Source organism: Rhizopus delemar, genomic scaffold (assembly GCF_000149305.1).
Source record: "Rhizopus delemar RA 99-880 supercont3.4 genomic scaffold, whole genome shotgun sequence".
NCBI classification, from domain to species: Eukaryota; Fungi; Mucoromycota; class Mucoromycetes; order Mucorales; family Rhizopodaceae; genus Rhizopus; species Rhizopus delemar.
The window spans coordinates 1669390-1691627 of NW_027137830.1; the positions used below are offsets into that span (position 1 = coordinate 1669390).

The following is a 22238-nucleotide window of genomic DNA, read 5'->3' on the forward strand; positions in this document are numbered from 1 at the left end:
CCTCTTTTTCTATAATTTTCTATTTTTTTTTATCTTTTTTTTTTTTATTTATTTTCTTATTTCTGTTATTATGTGGATTGATCCTAATATTCATTCGGTTATTGATAGCTCATCAAAAAGTAAGTCATAGATAACAATACTATCGTTAGTTTAATAAAAATAAAATAGTTATCAAAGATTCAGAACCATTGAATGATGACAAGTTTCATGTTTATGATGAGGATGATACAACTACAACTACAACTACAACTAATAATTATAACAACAGCAGTAATAATGAAAGAACATTAGCTATTGAAGATGAAGACGAAGAAGAATCACTGTGTTCATTTGAAGCAATCATGAATGATCCTGAAAATACAAGAATATCAAAATATCAAAATACTTATTTTATGGATGGTGGAAATCGATTTATTTCTGTAAGTTTTTCATTTTATATTCCCACTCATCATTTTACCAACACTTTGCTACTAAGCTACCTACTTTGGGTAACACGAGTACAAAAGCAGCTTCACACATTTCTAGAATGTTTGAAGATTGGCTTCAGCAAAAGTTATGCTATCAAACGTATGATGAACGATTACCTATTCTGGAAGATTCTGTTGAATTATTAGCAGAAGATATTGTAAACAAGTTAAAGTCACGAAATTCGATTAGAGGATTGACAGGTCTTTCACGTATATTGATCAAGATAAGAACAGGGCATGTCTATACTTATCATTCACTAAAGGATGGTCAACCACTTATTACAGCAGACATGGAAGGCTTCTTTCAACAATTTCCTTTGTTTGTCGAAATTATTATTTATACAATGCCTAGGCAAGATATGCAATTGGATGATGTCAAATTATTATTAAGTGTAGAAAATATTACTCTTAATTCATCTGATCCCTATTTGATAAGACAAGATATACAATTAGTGGCTTAAATTCTTTCTTTCTTTCTTTTTGTATATATGATTAAATATAAGTTTTATTTATAATAAAGACTTGAACGAGTGCATGCTGTCCTCATTCGAATCCCCCGAGTCAGATCAAAAGGGAGCATCAGAGAATTTTTAAAAAAAAAAGGGGATAAAAAAGGAAAGATGTGAAGACATCAGTCAGGGTTCTGAGACAACCAAACCAAGCATCGTTTTCCGGGCAGAAAGTAAATGATCTTGATATCAGCAATCGACTGTACATATCGAGAATGGCGGGCTTCTTGGTAAAAGAGTGCTTAGGATATTGGCACACGGGCTTTGGTTTGCCACGAGATAGTCAGCCAAGTTTTTAAAGGGTACACCTGCTACGTTCAGCACGGGACATGGGAATCCAGAGAACAGGATCTAGTGACATCGTAGGACAATAAATAGACAGCAAATTTTGAACGTCTTTGTGAAAAATTGTCTTGCAGGAAGCCACAAGTAGCCATGAGCAAAGAAGAACCAAGGATATCATCTACTCAAGAGCAGCGTTACCAAAGTGCAGTTTTTGATAATAAGCACCATCGGAGATATCCATGATACTGGATTTGACACGGATTCTTTAAGATGTTGAACTAGTTGTATTTTATCTGATCAAAACTTTGAAATATATTTAGCTTTATGTTTGACAATTAAAAGATGGATTGAAATCTTTCAATGAGCGCAAAGGTACATTTTTTTTCCTCTAAAATCATTTTAGACGTTATCAGATTTATAAAACGAACATTTGAATCTTACTTTCCATCCAGTGTACCTGTTATTGATTACTTTGTATCACAGAAGAAATTTGAAAATTTCCTGTTCCTCTCCCTCTCTCTCTCTCTCTCTGCCCAACATATCAGGTACCGTTCTCTTTGTTAAACAATTTCCATCCGATATATTCTTTATTTAATAAATACTCACACAGATTTCCAGATGGCCTTCTTCTTATTTTCATTTCACACAATATCCCTTCTGTTATTAAAGCTTTAGACTACTTTTAAGTGTTCTCTTAAATTAATCGTTTAGAGACAAATGCTATTCTACATTCTCTGTATTCTCTCTTGTGTACGCTTCTTTAAATTTACATCTAATATTCGCAATTCTCTTTACAAACTTTTGCCTGTATTCTTGCATGTATTTGAAAAGTACTCTTACTGTATTTTAGATAAACTATGGTTCATTCCTTCAAAATAAAGACAATATGTTGCCCTGGATTGACTCTTTTATTCTATTTTTTTTTTCCTTTACTTATATATCTTTTATCTTTTTCTTAACCCTGCTAATCTAACCTTTTTTTCTTCTCTTTTCCGATGTATTCAGTGCTATCCAGCTTCTCATTATGACATTGATAGAGCTTTCAAAAAGTTTTTCTCTAATACTACTTCATCGTATAAAAATAATGATTCCTTTCACAATGCACTATTGACATACAAAATACGATACAACAATACTAAAAGTAGTAAACAAAGTAGAGATATTTATTCCAAAACTTAGAGATCATTATGATAATATTAAAAATCCAACAGGTTATTTGAATGAGGAATCCAAGTTTCTCTTATCCATTCGTTTATTCTTGACAGTAATAAGTCATTCTCTTTCTCTTTGTTGTATTTGTCCTTTTTACAGGCTTTTTCTTGGCATTTCTACTGAAAATACGAATGGAGTAAAACGTATTTTAGGCACTTGTGCCATGATTACGTGGTTAGATTTAAAAAGAGTTTACGATGGATTCATGATTGACCTAAAGCCAGATGCTTTCAGAGCGAATTCTGTAGTAATCCTTTCTAAATCACAAAATTGGGATGCGTTCATCACGTCGATAGATCGATACCTTTGTTCATAAAGCTACTAGTTGTAACTTTGTTTTATGTGTAATGATCAAGTATTATTGATAAGATCTTGTTTGCTTTTGCAACCAAGACCTCTTTTTTCTTGGTTTAATCTTTGAATGATATCATGGAGGGTCCTTAAAACAGCACGTCGTTCATTTTCAAGATGGTATCACCTTTAACAATATGCCCCAATAGAATAAAAATAGAGTGAAACATCATGCTGCTATTTCAGCCTTAAACCTGTATTGTCAAACATTTTTTCCATCACAGGACCCCCAAAGCCTTATAACATCATTCAAATACACTGCTATCTTTATCGAAAAAGCATCGACCGCGAACTTGAAGCATTGACATGATCAAACGTAAAAAGAAGAGACAAAAGTAGACATCGCTTTAGATTGTATAGCACGGAGATCCTGAGTAATTTCATGAGGCATTTAATAAGGAACATACGATTACTTTAATTTAGATATGAAAAGATAGAGTACATAGACTGCTTCCATTCTATCAACTGAGAATCAAAAAGAAACACGAGAAAGATCAAGTGTGTCCAGTTTAAAAAAATTATTTAGATTGCAAAGAATGGATTCAACTGATCCATTTGTTTAAAATACCACTGACTGTCAAAGTTCTCTTGTCCTCCAAACTTACTACTCGCCCCTGTAAGCCATGTTTGTTTCATTCTATCTTTTCCTGATTTCTCTGTTGACTCGCCGTATACTTGATCCTCTTTGAACTTGACTTCCTGACACATCTTTCCTTTCTTATCCCTCCTTTTTTTTAAATTCCCTTGTGCTCCCTTTTGATCTGACTCGGGGGGGGGATTAAAGTGAGGACAGCAGAGATTCAAGTCTTTTATGATAAATGAAACTTGTATTTGATCATAATAGGACTATTTTTTATTTGTGTTTTGCAGTGTGAATGAGAAGCCCATTTGTTTTGATATGAAACCAAAGAGTGAGCAAATTTAATTTAATTCTATTTCATACAACAAAGATAACCCAGGGATAAATAAACAAAATCTCGGGTTCGAGTACAAAAAAGGAGGGCAATAAAGTGAATACAACTGAATTTCAATTTGCATGGACCACCTTCCTTATTTTTAAAGGACGAGAACAAGAACCCTGAGTTTAACAAACAAAGTATGATCATCAAAAGATACTAAAGTCACATTTTAAAATTCACGAGGAAATACTGTAACCTCAATCGGTTTGCTTATGAAAAAAAAAAGGGAATGATCTACGCCATAAAAGTATTAAATCGCGCTTTGTTATCTCCTTTGAACGCTTTGACTTGTTTTAGATTTAGTATTTTTTTACTTTTTCTGTGCTTCGCGTCACACACCCATAAGCCATGACAATTAAAAAGATTGATTAAAAAAAGAAATAATCTAATGGATAATAGTACTACGGTAACATGTCTCAAACAAAATGCGCCTTGATTTTGTAGATAAGCAAAATATAAAAAAAAAATTTATTATAAAGAAATATATATTATTCGGGTACATGAATCACTTCCCTATTTGGTAAGCAGGTGGATTCACTTTGAACAGAACCAGGACGGCTCAAGGTACCGTTCAACGGGCTCAGCAAGTCCACGACGGTCTTCAATCCGTCCCAAATCGCCGAAAATCTGACGAGGAAACCATAATAAGAAAGCAGCTTGTAACCATCCATGTTTTGATGGTTCATCCCGATTTGAACCGTCTCTTTGAGCTCGCGCTGAGCATGTGCATTCCCAGCGGCCACCATCCGATGGATCTCTAACCAATCCTCTTTGAAATCACTCAGCGGACGTTGACGATCCTTCAGGATCGATCCGAGTTTTCGCATCACGGTCAGACTGTCGGCAAAGCATTCAAGCGTCTCTCTCGTCGGCGTCATCCTTGTCTTTTGGTCAGAGTGAATGAGGGGAAAGAGCAAGCGAAAGGAAGCCAGTGGCCACACGGTCCGTTTCATGGCATCGATCGCTTCATTGTATCTTTTCGCACGGCGCATGTACCGCTTGCAGTGGTCCTTGCCCCCCTCGAGGAAATAAAAAAAGAGCCGAAAGTTGTATTCATTGGACACGTTTCTTAAGCGTGTGGATTCTGTCTGGAGCTGAAAGAGGATGGCGATGGCCTCGTTACTGATAGTGGTGATTTCGTCATTTGTCCAGACCTGGTTCTGGTTGACTTGTGGATCCATTTGGGTATTTGAAAAGATACGTTGAAGTGTTTCTTTTATCGAAGGCGGTTCTTGTTCATCCTCTATCGGTGCTTTACGTTCGAGCATCGAAACCAGAGAATGATCTGATTCTCCTTGTTTGAAATCAAGATAGAATTCTGCCAGTCTTTGATATAAATTAGCGGATTTCTCCATTGATTTTCCGAGGTTTGCTCTCATTATGCCAGTGGATGTCACAGGAAAGACACAAAATGAAACCATCCTAAGATAAGCAATGAAATGATTGGCATATCAAGACACCCGACCTCTCTCTTTTTTTTAAGGCTCAGATCAACTTACATTGCAATCACTACACCGATCACCAAGTTGCATGTTCTCCATGCACCAAGTTCTGATACTTTGGATAGCCGACCATGAATGATATCGTTATAACCAGATAACAAGATAATGACGGTCGTTAACAAACCCTAAAGTAAACAGTCAGTCAACAACATCCACTGCGGAAAGAATCTATTTACAATGCCGCCTGCATAAGAGTAATTGGGGAGTTGTTTGAGTCTTGCGATCACAAAGACCTGAGCAAACATAAAGAAACAGAGCAAGACCGCAGCTCGTGCATCCCACTGAGGTTGAAAGATAGCACGGACGATGGTCATGACAATGATACTCAGCACACCACCCACCACGGTCCCGATGATTCTTTGAAAACTGAGTGTAAGAAAACCACCGACGGTGTTATCCAAGATGGTCACCACAGCCACACCTAGAGAAAAGTAAGTCAAGTTGAGTAAGAAAGCTCAAAGCAAATTACCAATCCAGAATGCATTCTCAAAGATGTGCGCAACAGGTTTAATGACGACAAAGAGAGCAGCTAAAGTGAATGCCGTAGCCATTTGAAAAGCATATCTGTTCTTGTCATCCTTACACTGATCACAGATCCATTTAAAGAAGACAAGGTTTGTGACCAGTGGCTTTCTTTTTTTACTTGTTGGTGGAACAGGAAGATCCTCAATGATGATTGTATTCTCTTTCAAGTGTTCTTCAAAATGAATGGTTTGTCCATTTATCATTGAGTTTGTCTTTTCACCAAGATCTAGAAAGCATGGATAAGAAAGGGGGGGAATGAATACAAAAAAAAAGGGGTTAACATTTGTATTACCACAGGCTTCATCTGAATCCGTATTGGGATGGGTTGAATTGAGTCCTTTTTCGGTATCAACAAATGTAACCATTTTATGTGAGAGGAAATTAGGGTGAATGAAGAATGTGTTTGAAAAAAAGGAAAAGAGATAAAAGGGTGGACATATTTATATTAAACAAGCACACAGATCTTTTGTTGCATGAAAGGTCGTACAAACAAGGTTAATTTTAAAAAAAGATAGGTTCTGTCGCACCGTTCAATCAACCGTCACCATCTCGTTTTAACTTTTTTTTTTTTTTTTTTTTATTTTTCATTTCCTTAATAAACGAATGCTGAGGCACACTTTATCTACTTTAAAACAGTGTAAGACAGAAAACCAAGAATAGGTTATTTTATTAATGTCTGACACACACACGTTTTCGATAACAGACAAAATGACTGGACAACCCAAACGTTCTTTTGCAAGTCTCATCTCGACTGAACAATTAAAGTCAAACCTTGAACGCGTCAAAGTCTTGGATGGTTCCTGGCATATGCCTAATACGAATCGTGATCCTTTTCAAGAATTCATTAAAAAAAGAATAGTCACCAGTCGATTTTTTGATATCGATGGCATCAAAGAGTCATCCACCGACCTTCCTCATATGCTACCTTCACCCAAAGTGTTTGCGGATGCTGTTGGTAATAGGTTGAATTGATCTTGTTCTGTTCTAAAGACATGCTTAGGTAAAATGGGGATTGATGAAAAGGATCATGTTGTTGTTTATGATTCGGTGGGTACCTTTTCTGCTTGTAGGGTTTATTGGACATTCAAGGTACACTGAACAGATGATACAAACCATGTATGATAACATCCATAGGCATTTGGACATGCATCCGTCTCTGTTCTCAGTGGTGGATTACCAGCATGGGAGAAAGAGCATGGCCCGGTTGAAAGCGGTGTGCCTGAAGAAATAAAAGAAAAAGAATACAAGTGTCCCCAATTGAACCAGAGGATCGTTCGTGATTATCCGACCCTCTTGGATAATGCACGCAAGGCTCAACATGGTGCTCATGCATTTCAAGTGCTCGATGCTCGTCCTTATGCAAGGTTCACAGGAGAGGCAGGAGAACCTCGAGCGGGTTTAAGTTCAGGTCATATGCCTGGATCGATCAGTGTTGCCTTTCATGAAGTCATCGGACCCGACGGACAGTTCTTTGACGACCAGAGATTATGCCAAATCTTTCAAGAAAAAGGAGTCGATCTTTCGAAAGAGATCGTGACAAGTTGTGGTAAAATGAATGCTGTTGATCGATATGCATAACCAACTGATGGATTCATAGGAAGTGGTATCACTGCCTCTATTTTATACATGGCCCTTGAAAGAGCAGGCGCTAAACATCTCGCAGTTTATGATGGAAGTTGGACAGAATATGCTTCCCAAAAAGACGCAATCATCATCAAGCAGCACAAATAAAATGAGCTATTATTGATTGGTCTCTTTTTTTTTTTTTTTTTTGGTTTCAATTTAAAAAAATGAAAAATTTCTGGAAGTTTCAAATGGAATGCATCTGAGTCTAAACAAAAAAACAAAAAAAAAAAAAAAGAAATAGAAAATGAATTCACCACGGTTGTGACTGGGCATGAAGGACTGTCTAAAAAAAAAAATTTTATTTTTCAATGGGATTTCTAAAGTAATTTTTTTTTTATCTTTTTTATTGTTCTTCACTTGTAAACATGGTAAAACAAAAGACAGGAAACAAAAGAAGGATAGGATTAACGTTGGATCTATAGTCTGCTGCTGTTAACCCCAAAGCCTTCCCTCTCGCTGATGCTTCATTGACCAGCACCATCCTTGATCTCGTTCAACAAGCCTCTCACTACAAGCAATTGAAGAAGGGTGCTAACGAAGCCACAAAGACCTTGAACAGAGGTATTTCTGAATTCATTGTTATGGCTGGTAAATAAGCAAGTAAATAAATGACGTGTTACTGATTCATTTGATAGCTGATACCGAACCCCTTGAAATCCTTCTTCATCTTCCTCTTCTCTGTGAAGACAAGAATGTTCCCTATGTCTTTGTTCCTTCCAAGACTGCTTTGGGTCGTGCATGCGGTGTTTCTCGTCCTGTGATCTCTGCTTCTATCACCACCAACGAAGCCTCTGACTTGAAGCCTCAAATCTTGAATATCAAGACTCAAATCGAAAAGCTTCTCATCTAGATTGACTCTTACTTTTCTTGATGATCATCGTTAGTGCTGAGAACATTTATTTTACAAGTTCAAATGATGCATTGACAAAGTGAAAGATATTTTTATAATTTTGTTCATCATTCTTTCAAATAATCAATTCATTGTAAATAAATGTTTTCATGTATTCTTATTCTCATGTTTCAACAGACCTTTTGTTTTCAGTGGACCAGGCTGAACTAGGTTCCTTTTTTTTTTAAAAAAAAAAGAGAACATGTATTCAATATGGATTGACAAATGAAAATCATGAATTAAAGTATTGTAGATCCATGCAAACTGTTGTTTAGTAGAATCTAGGATGTTCTTAAACTTTGAAGGAATACAGAGAAGGGGGGGGGAACATAAGGGAGAACAGGGAGAGTTTATGTTTGCTTTGTGTATAAATATATCTAAAAGTATATCTTTTTTTTTTTTTTATTTTACTTTTCAAAACATGAAAATTACAAGTGCTTTATCCTTAGTGACTCTTTTTAGTATCCAACAACTGGTTGTTTTTGGTCTTGAAGGTATAAAGATAGATTCTAACAAAAAAAGATAAAAGATCTGATGAACTATCAACAGAAAGTGACAATGGCGCCACCATGACCGCTGCTGAAATGGCTGAACCTACTTTACCTCCTCTTAACACTGATATCTTTTGGTGGAAATCAATCGTGGGCCAAGATCAAATTTCAAACTATTTGACAGAGACTACAAAGCAAGAAGCAAACCCGACAGAGGAGACTTTAGCTGCTACCACCATCACGACCACGACCACTGTCATGCCTACTGAAACGATTCGTGCTACTACTACCACCACTTTAGATTCAGCTCAAAGTACGACGGTTGATAGCTCAACTACTACTTTAATCTCTGCTTCTTCGGCTACTTTATCATCTGATCCATCGTTTTCAGGATCCGTAACAGCCTCCAGTGCCTCCATCTCTGAAGGTAAATCTAGATTCTCTTGTTATTTACCAAACTTTCCCCCTCCCCTCTCCCCCCTCCCCTCCTCTTCTCTTTCTTGCCTTTCCCCTCTTCCCTATCTCCTCTCTCTTTTTTCTCTCTCTCTTTCTCCTTTACATTCACTCATCTCTTTTTTTTCTTTAAATAGCATCATCCTCATTATCTGTTAGTATGAGCACGGCCAGTAGTGGTACTTGGTCTCCTTCAGCCATCGTATCTTCTAGTCCTACAATGTCTAGTCAAGTTTTGGCTAAGCCAAGTGGTTCTCCAAGCAGTAGTACTACATCAAGTACATTAGCTTCCTCCGATGGTTCTCAAACGAGCGTTGGAAAGGTCTTGGTGTCGATGATTTTAGTCACTCTTTATTTTACTTTTGCTTAATTAATTTCATGAATGTGTAACATAATCTATGCATAATCGACAGGTTACACAATACCATCTTGTTAATCAATAAAAAGGGGTCAAAGGCATCTATCCGTTTGTCCTTTTCTTTCTCTTAATTTTAAAAAATGAAATTCTTTACGATTTGTTCTGTATTTGGCTTGGCTGTGAGTGGTGCTATCGCCCAACTGACTTCTCCTATGCAAAATTATAATGTGACTAGCCCTGTTTCTAACGGTCCTTATGTTGCTGGACAAGTATTGCCTTGTACTGTCGATATATTTGATAGTGCTACTGCATGTAAGTCTATACATTTTATCATCACCATCCTACCCACACCGTATTGTCAATAGCCATCTCTCTTTCTATCACACTTGCCTCAACCACGAATACCAACGTATCCTATGTGATCGCACAAAATTTGGATACTTCCAAATCCACTGGCACTCAAAAGACCAAGGCGAATACAACTTACTATGAACATTCTGTCAATTACAATATTCCCAATAACATTACCTCTGGTGTATACAATGTTGTCTTTCTTGACTCTCTTACCAATACTCATCTTGATGTGCCCATCAATATCTTGCCCTTGGCTTCTTCTTCTGCTGTTAACTCTGCTTCAAAAACAGGTGCATCCTCAAGTGCTACTCAAGGCTCTGTTTTCAAAAGTGATGCTATCAAATCATCAGCATCGCCTTTATTCTTCTTAACTTGTTTGTTGGTCATCGTATTTTAACAAGTTTTTTTAATCAATTAAAAATAATGTGAGCATGTTCACAACTAATAAAAAAAAGGCCCTCCTTATACAACCAAAAATAGAGTTGTACATTCTATAAAGTGTGCAAGAATATTATTTGCTTTACATTTTTATTTGTTTGTTTTAAGAAATTAAAATATTCCACATCAAACCAAGTAAAGTTATTCTTATCCAACTGCAGTGTACCATTCAAAGTTATAAAAATAACTACCATTTTACTACAAAAAAAAAGATCTACACTAAACTAACCAATCTTTTTTTAAACAGTCATCAAAATTAATAAATCAAACATCTCATGCCCTCCTTTATAGGATGAGATACACGGCATTATTTACATACTTTAGCATATCTTGTTGATACCGATCATGATGACTTGCATTTGAATCACATGCAGAATAGATACACTGATCTCCCTCTTTCTCTCTCTCTCTCTCTCTTTTAGGCTTACAATGAACAAGTCCGTGATCTTTACTGTATGGATGCTATTCAAAGAGAACAGGACAAGTCAAAAGAGCTGTTTATTTAATAATCTCTACGTCTATTTATTCTTTTGAAGGATATTGCCATTGACCTTCAGGAATAGGTGTTTCTAATGACTCCCAAGCCTTCCATTCTTCCATCTTTCCAACTAATTTCAACTCGTCTTGAGCTTGTAAAATAATTTCTTCAATTTGACCCACATCAATCTTGGCTTCAATTTCCTCTACATTTTCAGTGGATTCAACAATCGATAAACGGTGTTGTGTTAATGCTTCAGTGGCTTGTCGGTATACGGCTGTGGTGGGAAGACGAGATAAAGCTTCAAGTGTTTGGTTGTAAGTTTGAATCAAGTGAGGTCGAGGGTTTGGCTGAACACGAACACCGGCAATGCCGGTCGTAGGCTGCATGGAAATAAAAATATTGGTTTTTTTTTTTTCAATCAGGTTTTCTTTTTGATTTTTTTTCATACCTTTGTAACAGCTTGGAAAAGAGTACGAGTGAAACGCATTGTAAGGATGATGAATAGAAATTAGAAAAAAAAAAAAAAAAGACACTCTCTTTGCAGGGTAAAAAAAAAAGCCAGCAATACGTCACACGATTGGCCCATTTTTTATTCATCCAATAAGAAGAAAATGAAAGCAGCTTTTTCTTTTCTCTCTCAAGTTTATTATTATGGTGGTAATGAGCTTTAAGTGTATCTTGCTGGTCATCAAACTAACCATCATCTTTAGCTTGTTCTTGTCATTGGTGATTTACACATTCCACAACGTGCCCATGACCTTCCTCTCAAATTTAAAAAACTACTAGTAAAATAATACTAAACAACCATAAAGAAAATAACAGTAAAATTGTTAGATACCAGGAAAGATCCAAAAGATCATTTGCACAGGCAACATAACGGACAAGTCTACTTTGGACTATTTAAGATCCATTGCGGGTGATATCACGGTCGTCAAGGGTGACAATGATCAAGATATGCAACTACCGCAAACAAAGGTACTTCAAGTAGGCAACGTCCACATTGGCATCATTCACGGACACCAAATCATTCCTTGGGGTGATGATGAATCACTTTCTATCACCGCTCGACAACTGGAAGTCGACGTTCTCTTGACGGGACACACCCATCGACTCGAGGTGTATGAGAACGGCGGTCGATTTTTTGTCAATCCAGGCAGTGCGACAGGTGCTTATTCGAGCATGAATACAGATGAGTCCATACCTTCCTTTGTGCTGATGGACATTCAAGCAAGTGTGGTTGTCACTTATGTTTACAAATTGATCAATGATGAAGTTAAAGTAGAAAAGATTGAATTCACAAAGCATTTGGATGCTAATAAAATCTTGTAAGACACTACTTTTTATTTATGCTCGAAACTTGGCTGGCACAACAAATTCATAATCTGCATCTTGCTTCTTTTTCTTTTTGCTCTTGTCTTGTTTTTTATTTTTAGTGTTATTCTTGCTCTTCTTTTTTATTTCCTTTTCTTTTTCTTCTTGCTGCTTTGTGACTGTAGGTAGAAATGTGCTTGAGATGTATTCATCTTGAGAAATGAATTTATCTTTGTTTAGATCCATTGCTTTGTAAATCTCTTCAATGATGACTTGTATATGTTCTGCTTTTGGGTCAATGCCTCTTTCTACGCCGTACATGGACATGAGCTCACTCTCATCCCAAAATCCATCTTTGTTTAAATCATGTATCTTAAAAAATGAGACTTCGTCTGCTACTTCCATTTGATGCGTTTCCTTCATGTGCCTGAAAACAAAAAGAGGGTGAGTATGAACTGAGTCTGAATTGGTCCATTATGCGTTTCATACGTTTTCTCAAATGGATGTTGAATCTCGCCCATGGCAGTCGCCAAGAAGGTCATGCCAATGAAAACAATGGTTTTGATCATCATTTATGCTGGAAGATCAAGAAAGAAGAAGAAAAAGAAGAAAGAAAGGAAAGAAAAGCGTGTGAATTAAATCAAGTAATAAAAAATTTAAAGTTTGCAAGTTCATGGCCAATCAATGTAAAAAACGTCAACCCCTTTTTTATTAAAACTTTTTACGACGTCCTCCTCTTCCTCGACGTCTTCCTCTAAATCTTACATGTACATTCTTTCTAGCAAATCTATATAAATAGGATGAGCACATACAGTTTAATTAATTGTATAACCAAGCAAACCTAGTAGTCAAGAGGTTTTCAATTTCACTATCACACATAACGCATCCAGTCATTGGTTCCTTATTTTGGTTTTCTCTGAATTCAATCTTCAATAAAACTGAACCACATTCACACATATCATTCTTGATAATGTTTACATCTATATTGTATATGCTATTTAACGAATGCTCTTCTTTCTAGGATGTTACTTACTCTTGACTGTATCTACAAATGATGATACTATATTACATTCATTACAACTAAGCTTCCATCTGGGTGCTGATGTGGCATCTAAAATAAGTGAGCCTTTACAAGGATCTGTTTCATTTTCTGATTCGGGACAAGGGCAGATAGCATTGGTCACCATTGAATGTGGGCAAGTAGGATGAGGACAATGATTACATGACATTCCTTTTGTATAATTTTCAAAGGGTGGATGGTTATAACAATAAGGACAAATAGGATAACCTGTTCCTTTAGATCCTGTTGAATAGAGAACCAATTCGAAATCATCCAGGGGCTATACATAAACCGTATGAGTATAAACACATCATCTTGCATATACAATCAACTTACACAACGAAGTTCTCTATACAGCTTAATATTTCCGTTCAAAGGTAAAGCGTACGTCTCATCACATGTACTGCAATGAAGTCTATTGGGCTTCAAGGCAATATATTTCATGTATCTAAATGAGTATATCATCAGCCTATTGTGTGTGGATAATAACAATAAAAATCATTTTACCTTTTACATTTACCACATTTAGACAGTGGTCTACCAGTAGCAGCTAATGGTGAAAATGTTGCTTCAAACAATTCATCCATAGAATCAATCTATTTGTGGCTATTAGTTTATAAAAGAAAATTGCAGTCAACACATACACTCTTTGTAAAATATTCAAACTTTCTTTCAAACATCTTCAAAAAGTAATCTAAAACATCCTTATGTGATGCTTTTCCTGAAGCAATCAAGTTTAGTTGCTGTTCCACGTCAGATCTCATTGTAGGTAGTGATAATTCTGGATCGATTTTTTCTAGTAACAATAAATTATTAGGAATCTCTTTTCCCAACCACAGCACTTACGATATCTATCAAATGTTAATCATGCAGACACACACACACAACAATATTTTTATTTACCCATGAATAAGGACGATGCCTAGGTTTGTAGGCACCAACTTTCTTGATGAACCTGAAACTTGAACATAATTTCTTTGACAAATATTATTGATATGAACAGGAATAGAGGCATCAGTACCGATGCCATGGTGTTCCATTAAACCAATCAATTCTGCTTCTGTCAAATAATCCGGTGGACTTGTCTTTCCTTCTGTAATACTCACGGATTCAATGTGCAAGACATCTCCCTTTTTGAATTCGGGAATATGCTCATCTGCTCTTCCCATCCTATGTTTTTATAAAGGTTAATTCTGTATTTAGATAGTTGAATAGGAGACATTACCAATGCATGACAGAAGCAAATCCCAAAGAGGTCACGCTCGATCCTTTACAGCTAAATTCTTCTTTTCCGATCAAGAAGTTCACAGTGGTCGTCGTATATTTCAATCCAGCACTAATGGATCCAATGAAATTACGTGCCACAAAATCATAGACTCGCCAGGTATCGCCATGAAGATCAGATTCTAGGGCAACCCGAGTAGGTGTACTAAACAAACATTAATTCCTTTCAAAAGCTAAATCACATGGCTTATTCTTACATAGGCGGGTGATCACCTACATCAACACCACCAGAGGGTCGATCGTATCCATTTTTCAACAAATCATCACAGTAATGTCCCCAATGTGGATGATTTGCTTGTTGTACAAGCACAGAGTTGATATCAAACGTTTCAGGATATTTGGATGTCTCTGTACGAGGATATGAAATATAACCCTGAGTATATAAACGTTCTGCAATACTCATCTATTCATAGTCAATAAAGGTAAAAAGAAAAATTTTGGTTACTTACAGCTTCACTAGGACTAATTCCAAGACTAGAGGAACAGTGTTTAAGTAATTCAACCTATTGTCTATGAATACATGTGTTGATGATAATCAAGTTACATACTGTATTCAGGGCATGAGGTCTTGGTTTCGACTTTTTTTGTACGTTGACGTGGGTCACTCTAATTTATATGATGAAAACAAGCACTTGTGAAAAGAATGTCCCACTGGTTACCTGGCACCATTCCCTTTTGCCTCCTCCGTCATTTTAAAAAATAAATGGCCCACCTGTCTGTCAAACACCCGCTCTCGATTCCAAGTCAAGTTTGTGGATGTATCAGAGTTTTTCACCGTCACTTTGATAGACCAAAATGATTCAGGTTGGAATCCTTGAATACGATCATGTCTTTCCACACAAAATGACAGAGTCGGTGTCTGACAGGGACCATAGCTTATGACGGTCGAATCCAGATTGCCATATTTACCTTGAAAAAACCGTGTTTGAAATCGAGTAAAGGCCACGCCTACTTTTAAATCAAGCTCTTGTCGTGCGTCAACCGCTAAGATATCATTAATATCCTTGTTCTCTCTCTCTCTTTCTCCTCCCTTTTTTTTTTTTTTTTCTTTTAGTACCTTTTGATTCGTTCTCATTTGGTTTTGAAAGATTATTCATTGCTCTCCAAACATCCTCTTTTGTAATAGCTATGGTTTCATGCATAAACACCTTTGTTCTTTTTAAGCTTCTTTTTTTAAACCTGAAAATTTTGCTCTCAAGACATGACTCATCTTATTTCCTGTTGATGGTTGTTTCATATACTGCAAACAATTATCGATCACCTCGAAACATATGTTTTCACCTTCTCGATCACAATCTAACCAAAGAACCAAATAATCAATCCCCTTTGCCATATTTTGTAAATGGTATGTCATCTTCATTTTGGGGTTCGATTCCAGCTTTATTGTTTTGGCATCAAACAACTGGAGAGGATCAATATCCCAAGAGTTGTGTTCTTTTGTAAAATCGAGACCGTAGACGTGTCCAGTGACAGAGGTGAACTGAAATTCGGCAGATTGATCTCGAAATTGGCCTGTCCATTCATGAACAGGTGTTGTTCTTTTGTGGGTTATAAACTAAACTTTTATGTTTGTTATGCTGCAACTTGAAATAAATAGAATTTACCTGTCCTTTAGGAGCAAGCAGCTTACTCAAGGACTCTGCCAACGAAGGCTTTTCAGCCACCTATAAAAAAAATTTATACGTTGTAGTACTCCATTCTTTTCGAGTTTGCTTTTATTTATACCATAAGGACTCTACAAGTTGACATGGAGTTTTAATGTAAGAAGGATGCAAGGTTTAATCGTGTAAAGATTAACTATTTTGTAAACTCGATCTGGAATTGAATAGTTTTTCCAAATTTGGATGGTGTTTTTTATTTACTGGAGCACAGTAGATGTAGACTTTGAAGAAAATCTGCATGGATATAATCACTAACTGGATAATGAAATATATAGTTGAGAGGCAGAAGTAGAGAAATCATATACGATAAAAGATAATAATAATTCCACTGACATAGATAATATTCTGATTTTCATTACAGATCCGGTTCTACGTTTAAGATTGTCAATAATAGCTTTGCTCTTCAGCAATGAATTCCCATTCTATGCCTCTATTCCTAATTTGTGTATATCTAATGTTTCTTTGCTTTCAATATATCATTTTCAATATATGAGTTTGGCTTTTTTCATATACATTAATCTTGTCATCAATCATTTCAGCATTATAACCACATATTTAGGTTTTGTTGAGAAACTAGTGTAATCAATAATGCATAACCTCATCTTTTTGGAGCAAATTGTGAGCAAACTTGGTAACTGCAGTAAGCTTATAAGCAATAGCCCATTTGGTATCCTTGTATTGACTCTTATCTTCGGTACTTTCACTATCGTGCTTTGCTTTACTTTCGTAGTCTCGATTCGGTATCGGCTCATTTGCCTGTGAGCATGCGATAACATACATGCTTATTCAGTATGATGCGTTGATCAATTTTGATGACATTGCTCTCAACATCTGTAATGTGATTCTATGGACTCATTTGAAGGTGGCTTTCCTGCATAGCTAAAATTGACCCACACACATACTTTGATGACTCAATATGCTTTTTGGAGTCATTGTCATTTCTAAGACTTGATCTAAAAACTGCTAATAAGCTAGTTTTTATTACAAGCATTATTTACGCTTACTGCATACAGATTTTGTTAGCATAGAGAAATATCGCTCTCTTTTTTAGTATGTTGTTGCTTTTTTCTATTTTTTTTAAACACTAAATGTTACCCATATTTCTTTAATAAAGCAGGAAATTGTCGAAGCGTGTATACAGATGCTAATATTGGTAGATACATTAATAATTTTTTGTATACGTCTTGATTCATGTGGAGGCTATACTCAAATAAGCTTTGGTTACCTGGACCATGCATAAAAAATAGGAACTTTTACTATAAATATTTTATTTGTTATATTGTGTGAAATAATATATAGAATCATATTATTTACCAAACAATCAATTATACCAATTTCCCTCTTCTCATTATTTCTACTAAGGAGCTGTATATACTCGCTGTTTCATTATACTTAGGCTCTTCTATCAGCAAAAGATGTATTACTCAATAATCTAGGCTTAACCTGTGTTTTTATATATTTTGCCAATTTCTTCATTATATTGATAATAAATATAATAAAAAATATCCAAAGGCGAAATAGAAGAAAATGAAATTGAAAAATGAAAGCAGCTGCAAATTTAAATCACTATACACCATCATATGCGTGACAATTACTACTTGAAAACTGTACACAAAATTATGCTTAAAAACCGGCTGGTTTAAATGACCTAATGTTTGGTGACATATCATGGTATGATTTGAATTTAAATATTTTTTTTTTTACTATGATAAATTTTTCCATTGCAACAAGCTCAATGATGTCTCTAAATTTAAACTATCCAAATTTAGCTTTACTTTGGTTTTGCCATAAGAAAACAACAATTCCGAACCCGAGATACCCGGATTGCAGTGCCTATTTTAAGTTTTAAGAGCTTTCTAACTCATGTTATGATGAACTTTAGCTGATAAAGACAACGATTAGATCAAATGAAGGTAATATGTTTTGATAAAGCAACGTCTTTCTTCTTTCCTTTCGATCGTTTTGAAACTTAAGACGAGTAAATTGCTCTTAATCTATAGTTTTGATAGCTGTCATTAGTTATCTCAGCAAAAGTCATGATAGGCTGTGTAGCACTTGCGCAGAAACGATACAGACAAAACTAAAAAAAAAAAATTAGTTTTGCTTATTTGGAATTTTTCTTTTCTTTTTGTTATTCTTCTAAAGACACTGTCAAGTATATACTATATGAATTACGACAATATTTGTTTGTTTTTGCTTTCAATGCGTACATGTATTCAACCATCTGACTGTTGTCTGATTGGCAACCTTTTCACTTAGCAAAAGTTTTTACAGCCAGGTGCATCTTCTCTTTCTTCAGACGTGGAATAATTATCTTCATCAACTTTTCTTTTATTGAAAGCTTCTTAACTTCCTACCAAAGGACTTATTACATGATTGACAAAAAAGAACAAAAGAAAATAAAGAGGAAGGCAAGTCAAACAATTTACAATTTCTCCTGGACAAAATATGTTACACAAATAACATGCATAAACAAGTCAGGAACATGCCTTTGACCCATAAATTCTTCGCCAAATAATTCAACCAATAACAAAATTTAAGGTATCTAATCTGTTATGTAACAACAAAAATTCGGCTTTGGCCTATAAGAACTGCCTTGTGCATTTTTATAAAGTTTTTTTTTTAAAAAAAAAAAACGCCAAGGCTTCATACTAAAAGTAAAAATCAATTTCTATCAATCTGTCTGAAAACTTTGTATTTTATAATTCAAAAGCATTATATCGTTTTTTTATGTTAAAGGATCAATATTTATACTTTTTTCAGTAAATAAAAAACATGAAGGGCTAATAATTAAGATTAAAATTCGGTGTCTGGCTCTATTTTTTTCTTTTGCTTATTAGACTTGATAGGGAGTACCACCTTATTTAGTGTTCCATTTGTAGACAGTCAGCTTTTCATTATTACATTATTTGAAATAGGAAGTAAATAAAAATGATTAGATAATAAAAAATCTATTTCGAAAAATTTAAAAAATTTGGAAGAGGTCTGGCCTTTTTTTTTATTAAACATTCATTTTGCTTGCATGGTATTCAGTTAACGATCCTAACTTTCAACATATTTACTCAAATCTACATTGACAAAAGTTTTAATTCAAGCACATAATGCTTAAATTAATCGTCACATGGATAATGGCCACAAAAATGGCCAAGAAATGCAAAATGCTTTGCAACGTTGTAATAAAATTCTATCTGGTTTCCAGTTAGTGTAACGGTAATTATTTTTAAATTAGATCCTTCAGGTTTATTATAGTTTAGAAGAAGGAGCAAAGTTTGCTTAATGCGTTTTAAATACCTTTTGACCAAAATCGATCTGCTAACCGAATAATTTAAAGGCGATGGTTTTTTTGTAAAATCACATAGACAATTGTTGGGGGGTTTATTTTTCTGAAATCCATGCTTAACTTTCTGTCCTGAAATTTATATGAGCATTCAAACATATACAATAGGCAAACCTATTCTATTTTTCAGGTTATACGGTGCCTGAAATAACATTACATGTCACAAATAGAGGTATTCCATGAAACAACAAATACACATAAAACCATATTTCATTATGCCTTTCTAAACAAGAAATACAAAATAAAAAGAACTGTACAATAAATATCATGAAACTGAAGAGTATGATTTTTTATTAGTAAAAAATAACTATATATTTTTATAACCATTTTGCAACATAACACCTTTATCGCTATTATGGTTAAAATAAGGTATTAGCAGTAAATTTGGACTATATAGCTTGGATATGCACAGATCTATTTCCTATAACATCCACGAAATCAGCTTATTAATTGATCTGCATCTGCTAGTATGTGGTAGGAAAGGGTGTACAACATGTTACTACAATTGCAACAAATGATTGTTTACTGTAAAACATGTAGTTAACATTTCTGTAAAGTATCGCTGACAGAAACGAGACCAGACTTTATATGCATATTTTATAATAGTTAAACAAAAGAGAACAGGCACTTATTTGGCAAAAATTATTTAGTTAAAATATGCCCGTATAAGTTCCATAAGTTTTATTTCCATTTGGCTTGGTAGGAGAACTTTCGACCATTTGCATTATTCCAAACACTTTAGTGCTGATGGTTTATAATAGATAAAAGATGATTGGTTGTCATCAAGTAGTTTTTATGTTGTTATATATTTTTTCAAACCTTGACACGACATATCAACCTTTTTTTTTTTTTTTTTTTTTTTTTTTTGCTTTAAAGACATTATCTTAATCATACGACGTGTTTTTGAAGCAGTAAGCCCGTTATGATCCTGTGAGTTGATGTTACAAATATTGGAGAGTAATAACTACTTCTCAACAAACAAGTTATTGCTACTAATTTACAGTTATATTTCAGATTTATTTATTAATAATAACTTGAGGAAATTGCCCTCAAGCTAAGAACAAACTATTGACAAGAAAAAAAGAAAAAAGTAGAAAGCTCGTCATGCTTGATTTTAAGCTTAACAACTGATATTTTACATAAATTCAAACTACAAAGCACCTTACACCTTATCTTTTGATGCTTTCATTTCTTTTAGATAATAAGCTCAGACTACCTTTAATTTTAAAAAAACTACGAATTGATTCCGCATAAGTTTGTTTTGTGATATACAAACTGCAACTTTTTACATGCTATATTTGCTCTTTCTTATCGTTTTCCTACTGTGTCTCTGACCATTATATGTCTGTTTTATGTAAGCAATAACAGCCTAGTCGCACCACCCCGCAATGTGATTCAAAGTTTAATAAAAATAACTTATTTTACAAAAAAGAAAAAAAGGCTTTTTACATATGAACACTGTATTATGAATTACTACTCCTTTATTGAAAGGGCCTGCTTTAATATACGGCTTTGATTTCTATCGGCAAATTTGTTTGTAATGGAGCTAAATTAGAAAATATAGAACAACCCAAATCTGATTTATTACTACTTCTAAACCACGTTTTTAAAACTGATAAACGATAGAATAGGCAATTGCTAAATACAAATATAGGGCAATTTAAACTGCTAACACAATCTTGGGAATCAGATATCGTTGAGTACCTTCCCATCTTTCAGCTAAAAAAAGAATATATGTACTTTTATAATGATTGGCCATGAATAGGTATGCTACCTTTATCTATTTACTACAGCATTTACAATGAAATTATTATAAAGCTTAAATAAATTATACAGTAGTCTCCTGTTTCAATTTGCCAGCATATTGAATCCCTTCTAAGCATATAAAATAGAACTTGTAGCTCACACTCATTTATTTAAGTTAATAATTCTTATGAAAAAAAGTGGATTGCACGGCTATTCCAACACCATTCCTGTTTTGCACAATACTGTGTGCTTGGTGATTAATGAATCCTCTGTCCCATCCAACTATTTCTGACCAGAGAGTTGCATGTAATAGTCTGGTATAAAATGCTAAATACTTTTGAGCTACAAGAGCAGTAAAGTAATCGTATATACAAACTTAAAGCACAAACTTCTGAGAGCTCCTTAAATTAATACATTACGCATGCTTTGATTGACCTTTTTTCTACACAATCATCTTTACATCATATATCTATCAATAAACATAGAGTAACATGTAAAAATAAACATGACAATACAACGCGTTTTAAATACTCATCCTTTTACTTCCGTGATTAAGGTTCTCGTAAATACTTTCAGAGATTAAACTGTTTTCCCACAAACATTTCTCCAGCTTCGATATGGAGATATTGGAACATTTAAGCTTGAAAAGCATATCATCAATGGTTTGTTCAATAAATTGAAAGAGAATCCTTAACAAAAATGCGGTATATTCCATGTATAGCTTTGCAACTATAGCAATACGGTTGCTTTTAAAATGTCTTCATTCGCTTCTGTATCAAGCCAATTCCTCCCCTACTTTATGTAGGATTTAAGCATAGATAAAGGGTACAACATATTTCTCTAACCAATGTGACTCCTAAACATGTATATCCATACCATTTGATATTCTTTTTCAATATTATTATTTTCTGCTTGTAACCCTTTCTTTTAGCAGTTGTA

At 34.7% G+C, this 22238-nt stretch overlaps 9 protein-coding genes across 9 annotated transcripts; 6 read left to right on the forward strand and 3 right to left on the reverse strand.

The window, feature by feature from the left end:
- Window positions 1-70: 70 nt before the first annotated feature.
- RO3G_06112 (uncharacterized protein) lies at window positions 71-928 on the forward strand (the record flags this gene model as incomplete). Its single annotated transcript, XM_067660702.1, has 3 exons — window positions 71-119; window positions 169-419; window positions 476-928. 3 exons carry the CDS (start codon window positions 71-73, stop codon window positions 926-928), a joined length of 753 nt encoding a protein of 250 aa, XP_067516803.1.
- A 3343-nt stretch (window positions 929-4271) lies between these two features.
- RO3G_06113 (uncharacterized protein) lies at window positions 4272-6175 on the reverse strand (the record flags this gene model as incomplete). Its single annotated transcript, XM_067660703.1, has 6 exons — window positions 4272-4620; window positions 4780-5205; window positions 5283-5410; window positions 5462-5706; window positions 5755-6036; window positions 6103-6175. 6 exons carry the CDS (start codon window positions 6173-6175, stop codon window positions 4272-4274), a joined length of 1503 nt encoding a protein of 500 aa, XP_067516804.1.
- Window positions 6176-6518: 343 nt separating this feature from the next.
- RO3G_06114 (uncharacterized protein) lies at window positions 6519-7541 on the forward strand (the record flags this gene model as incomplete). The annotated part of the gene is made up of 4 exons (XM_067660704.1): window positions 6519-6765; window positions 6811-6899; window positions 6945-7356; window positions 7408-7541. The coding sequence occupies 4 exons, from the start codon at window positions 6519-6521 to the stop codon at window positions 7539-7541; spliced, it is 882 nt and encodes a 293-aa protein (XP_067516805.1).
- A 260-nt stretch (window positions 7542-7801) lies between these two features.
- RO3G_06115 (ribonucleoprotein-associated protein) lies at window positions 7802-8286 on the forward strand (the record flags this gene model as incomplete). The annotated part of the gene is made up of 3 exons (XM_067660705.1): window positions 7802-7804; window positions 7859-8024; window positions 8072-8286. 3 exons carry the CDS (start codon window positions 7802-7804, stop codon window positions 8284-8286), a joined length of 384 nt encoding a protein of 127 aa, XP_067516806.1.
- Window positions 8287-8746: 460 nt separating this feature from the next.
- RO3G_06116 (uncharacterized protein) lies at window positions 8747-9639 on the forward strand (the record flags this gene model as incomplete). The annotated part of the gene is made up of 3 exons (XM_067660706.1): window positions 8747-8819; window positions 8875-9243; window positions 9407-9639. The coding sequence occupies 3 exons, from the start codon at window positions 8747-8749 to the stop codon at window positions 9637-9639; spliced, it is 675 nt and encodes a 224-aa protein (XP_067516807.1).
- Window positions 9640-9839: 200 nt separating this feature from the next.
- RO3G_06117 (uncharacterized protein) lies at window positions 9840-10378 on the forward strand (the record flags this gene model as incomplete). The annotated part of the gene is made up of 2 exons (XM_067660707.1): window positions 9840-9939; window positions 9993-10378. 2 exons carry the CDS (start codon window positions 9840-9842, stop codon window positions 10376-10378), a joined length of 486 nt encoding a protein of 161 aa, XP_067516808.1.
- Window positions 10379-10941: 563 nt separating this feature from the next.
- On the reverse strand, window positions 10942-11387 carry RO3G_06118 (uncharacterized protein; the record flags this gene model as incomplete). The annotated part of the gene is made up of 2 exons (XM_067660708.1): window positions 10942-11280; window positions 11349-11387. 2 exons carry the CDS (start codon window positions 11385-11387, stop codon window positions 10942-10944), a joined length of 378 nt encoding a protein of 125 aa, XP_067516809.1.
- Window positions 11388-11854: 467 nt separating this feature from the next.
- Window positions 11855-12229, forward strand: RO3G_06119 (uncharacterized protein; the record flags this gene model as incomplete). The annotated part of the gene is made up of 1 exon (XM_067660709.1): window positions 11855-12229. The coding sequence occupies one exon, from the start codon at window positions 11855-11857 to the stop codon at window positions 12227-12229; it is 375 nt and encodes a 124-aa protein (XP_067516810.1).
- An 801-nt stretch (window positions 12230-13030) lies between these two features.
- On the reverse strand, window positions 13031-16456 carry RO3G_06120 (uncharacterized protein; the record flags this gene model as incomplete). Its single annotated transcript, XM_067660710.1, has 13 exons — window positions 13031-13191; window positions 13245-13551; window positions 13608-13719; window positions 13779-13867; window positions 13916-14030; window positions 14175-14441; window positions 14497-14700; window positions 14753-14958; window positions 15005-15029; window positions 15215-15539; window positions 15735-16110; window positions 16160-16219; window positions 16418-16456. The coding sequence occupies 13 exons, from the start codon at window positions 16454-16456 to the stop codon at window positions 13031-13033; spliced, it is 2286 nt and encodes a 761-aa protein (XP_067516811.1).
- Between the last annotated feature and the right edge of the window lie 5782 nt (window positions 16457-22238).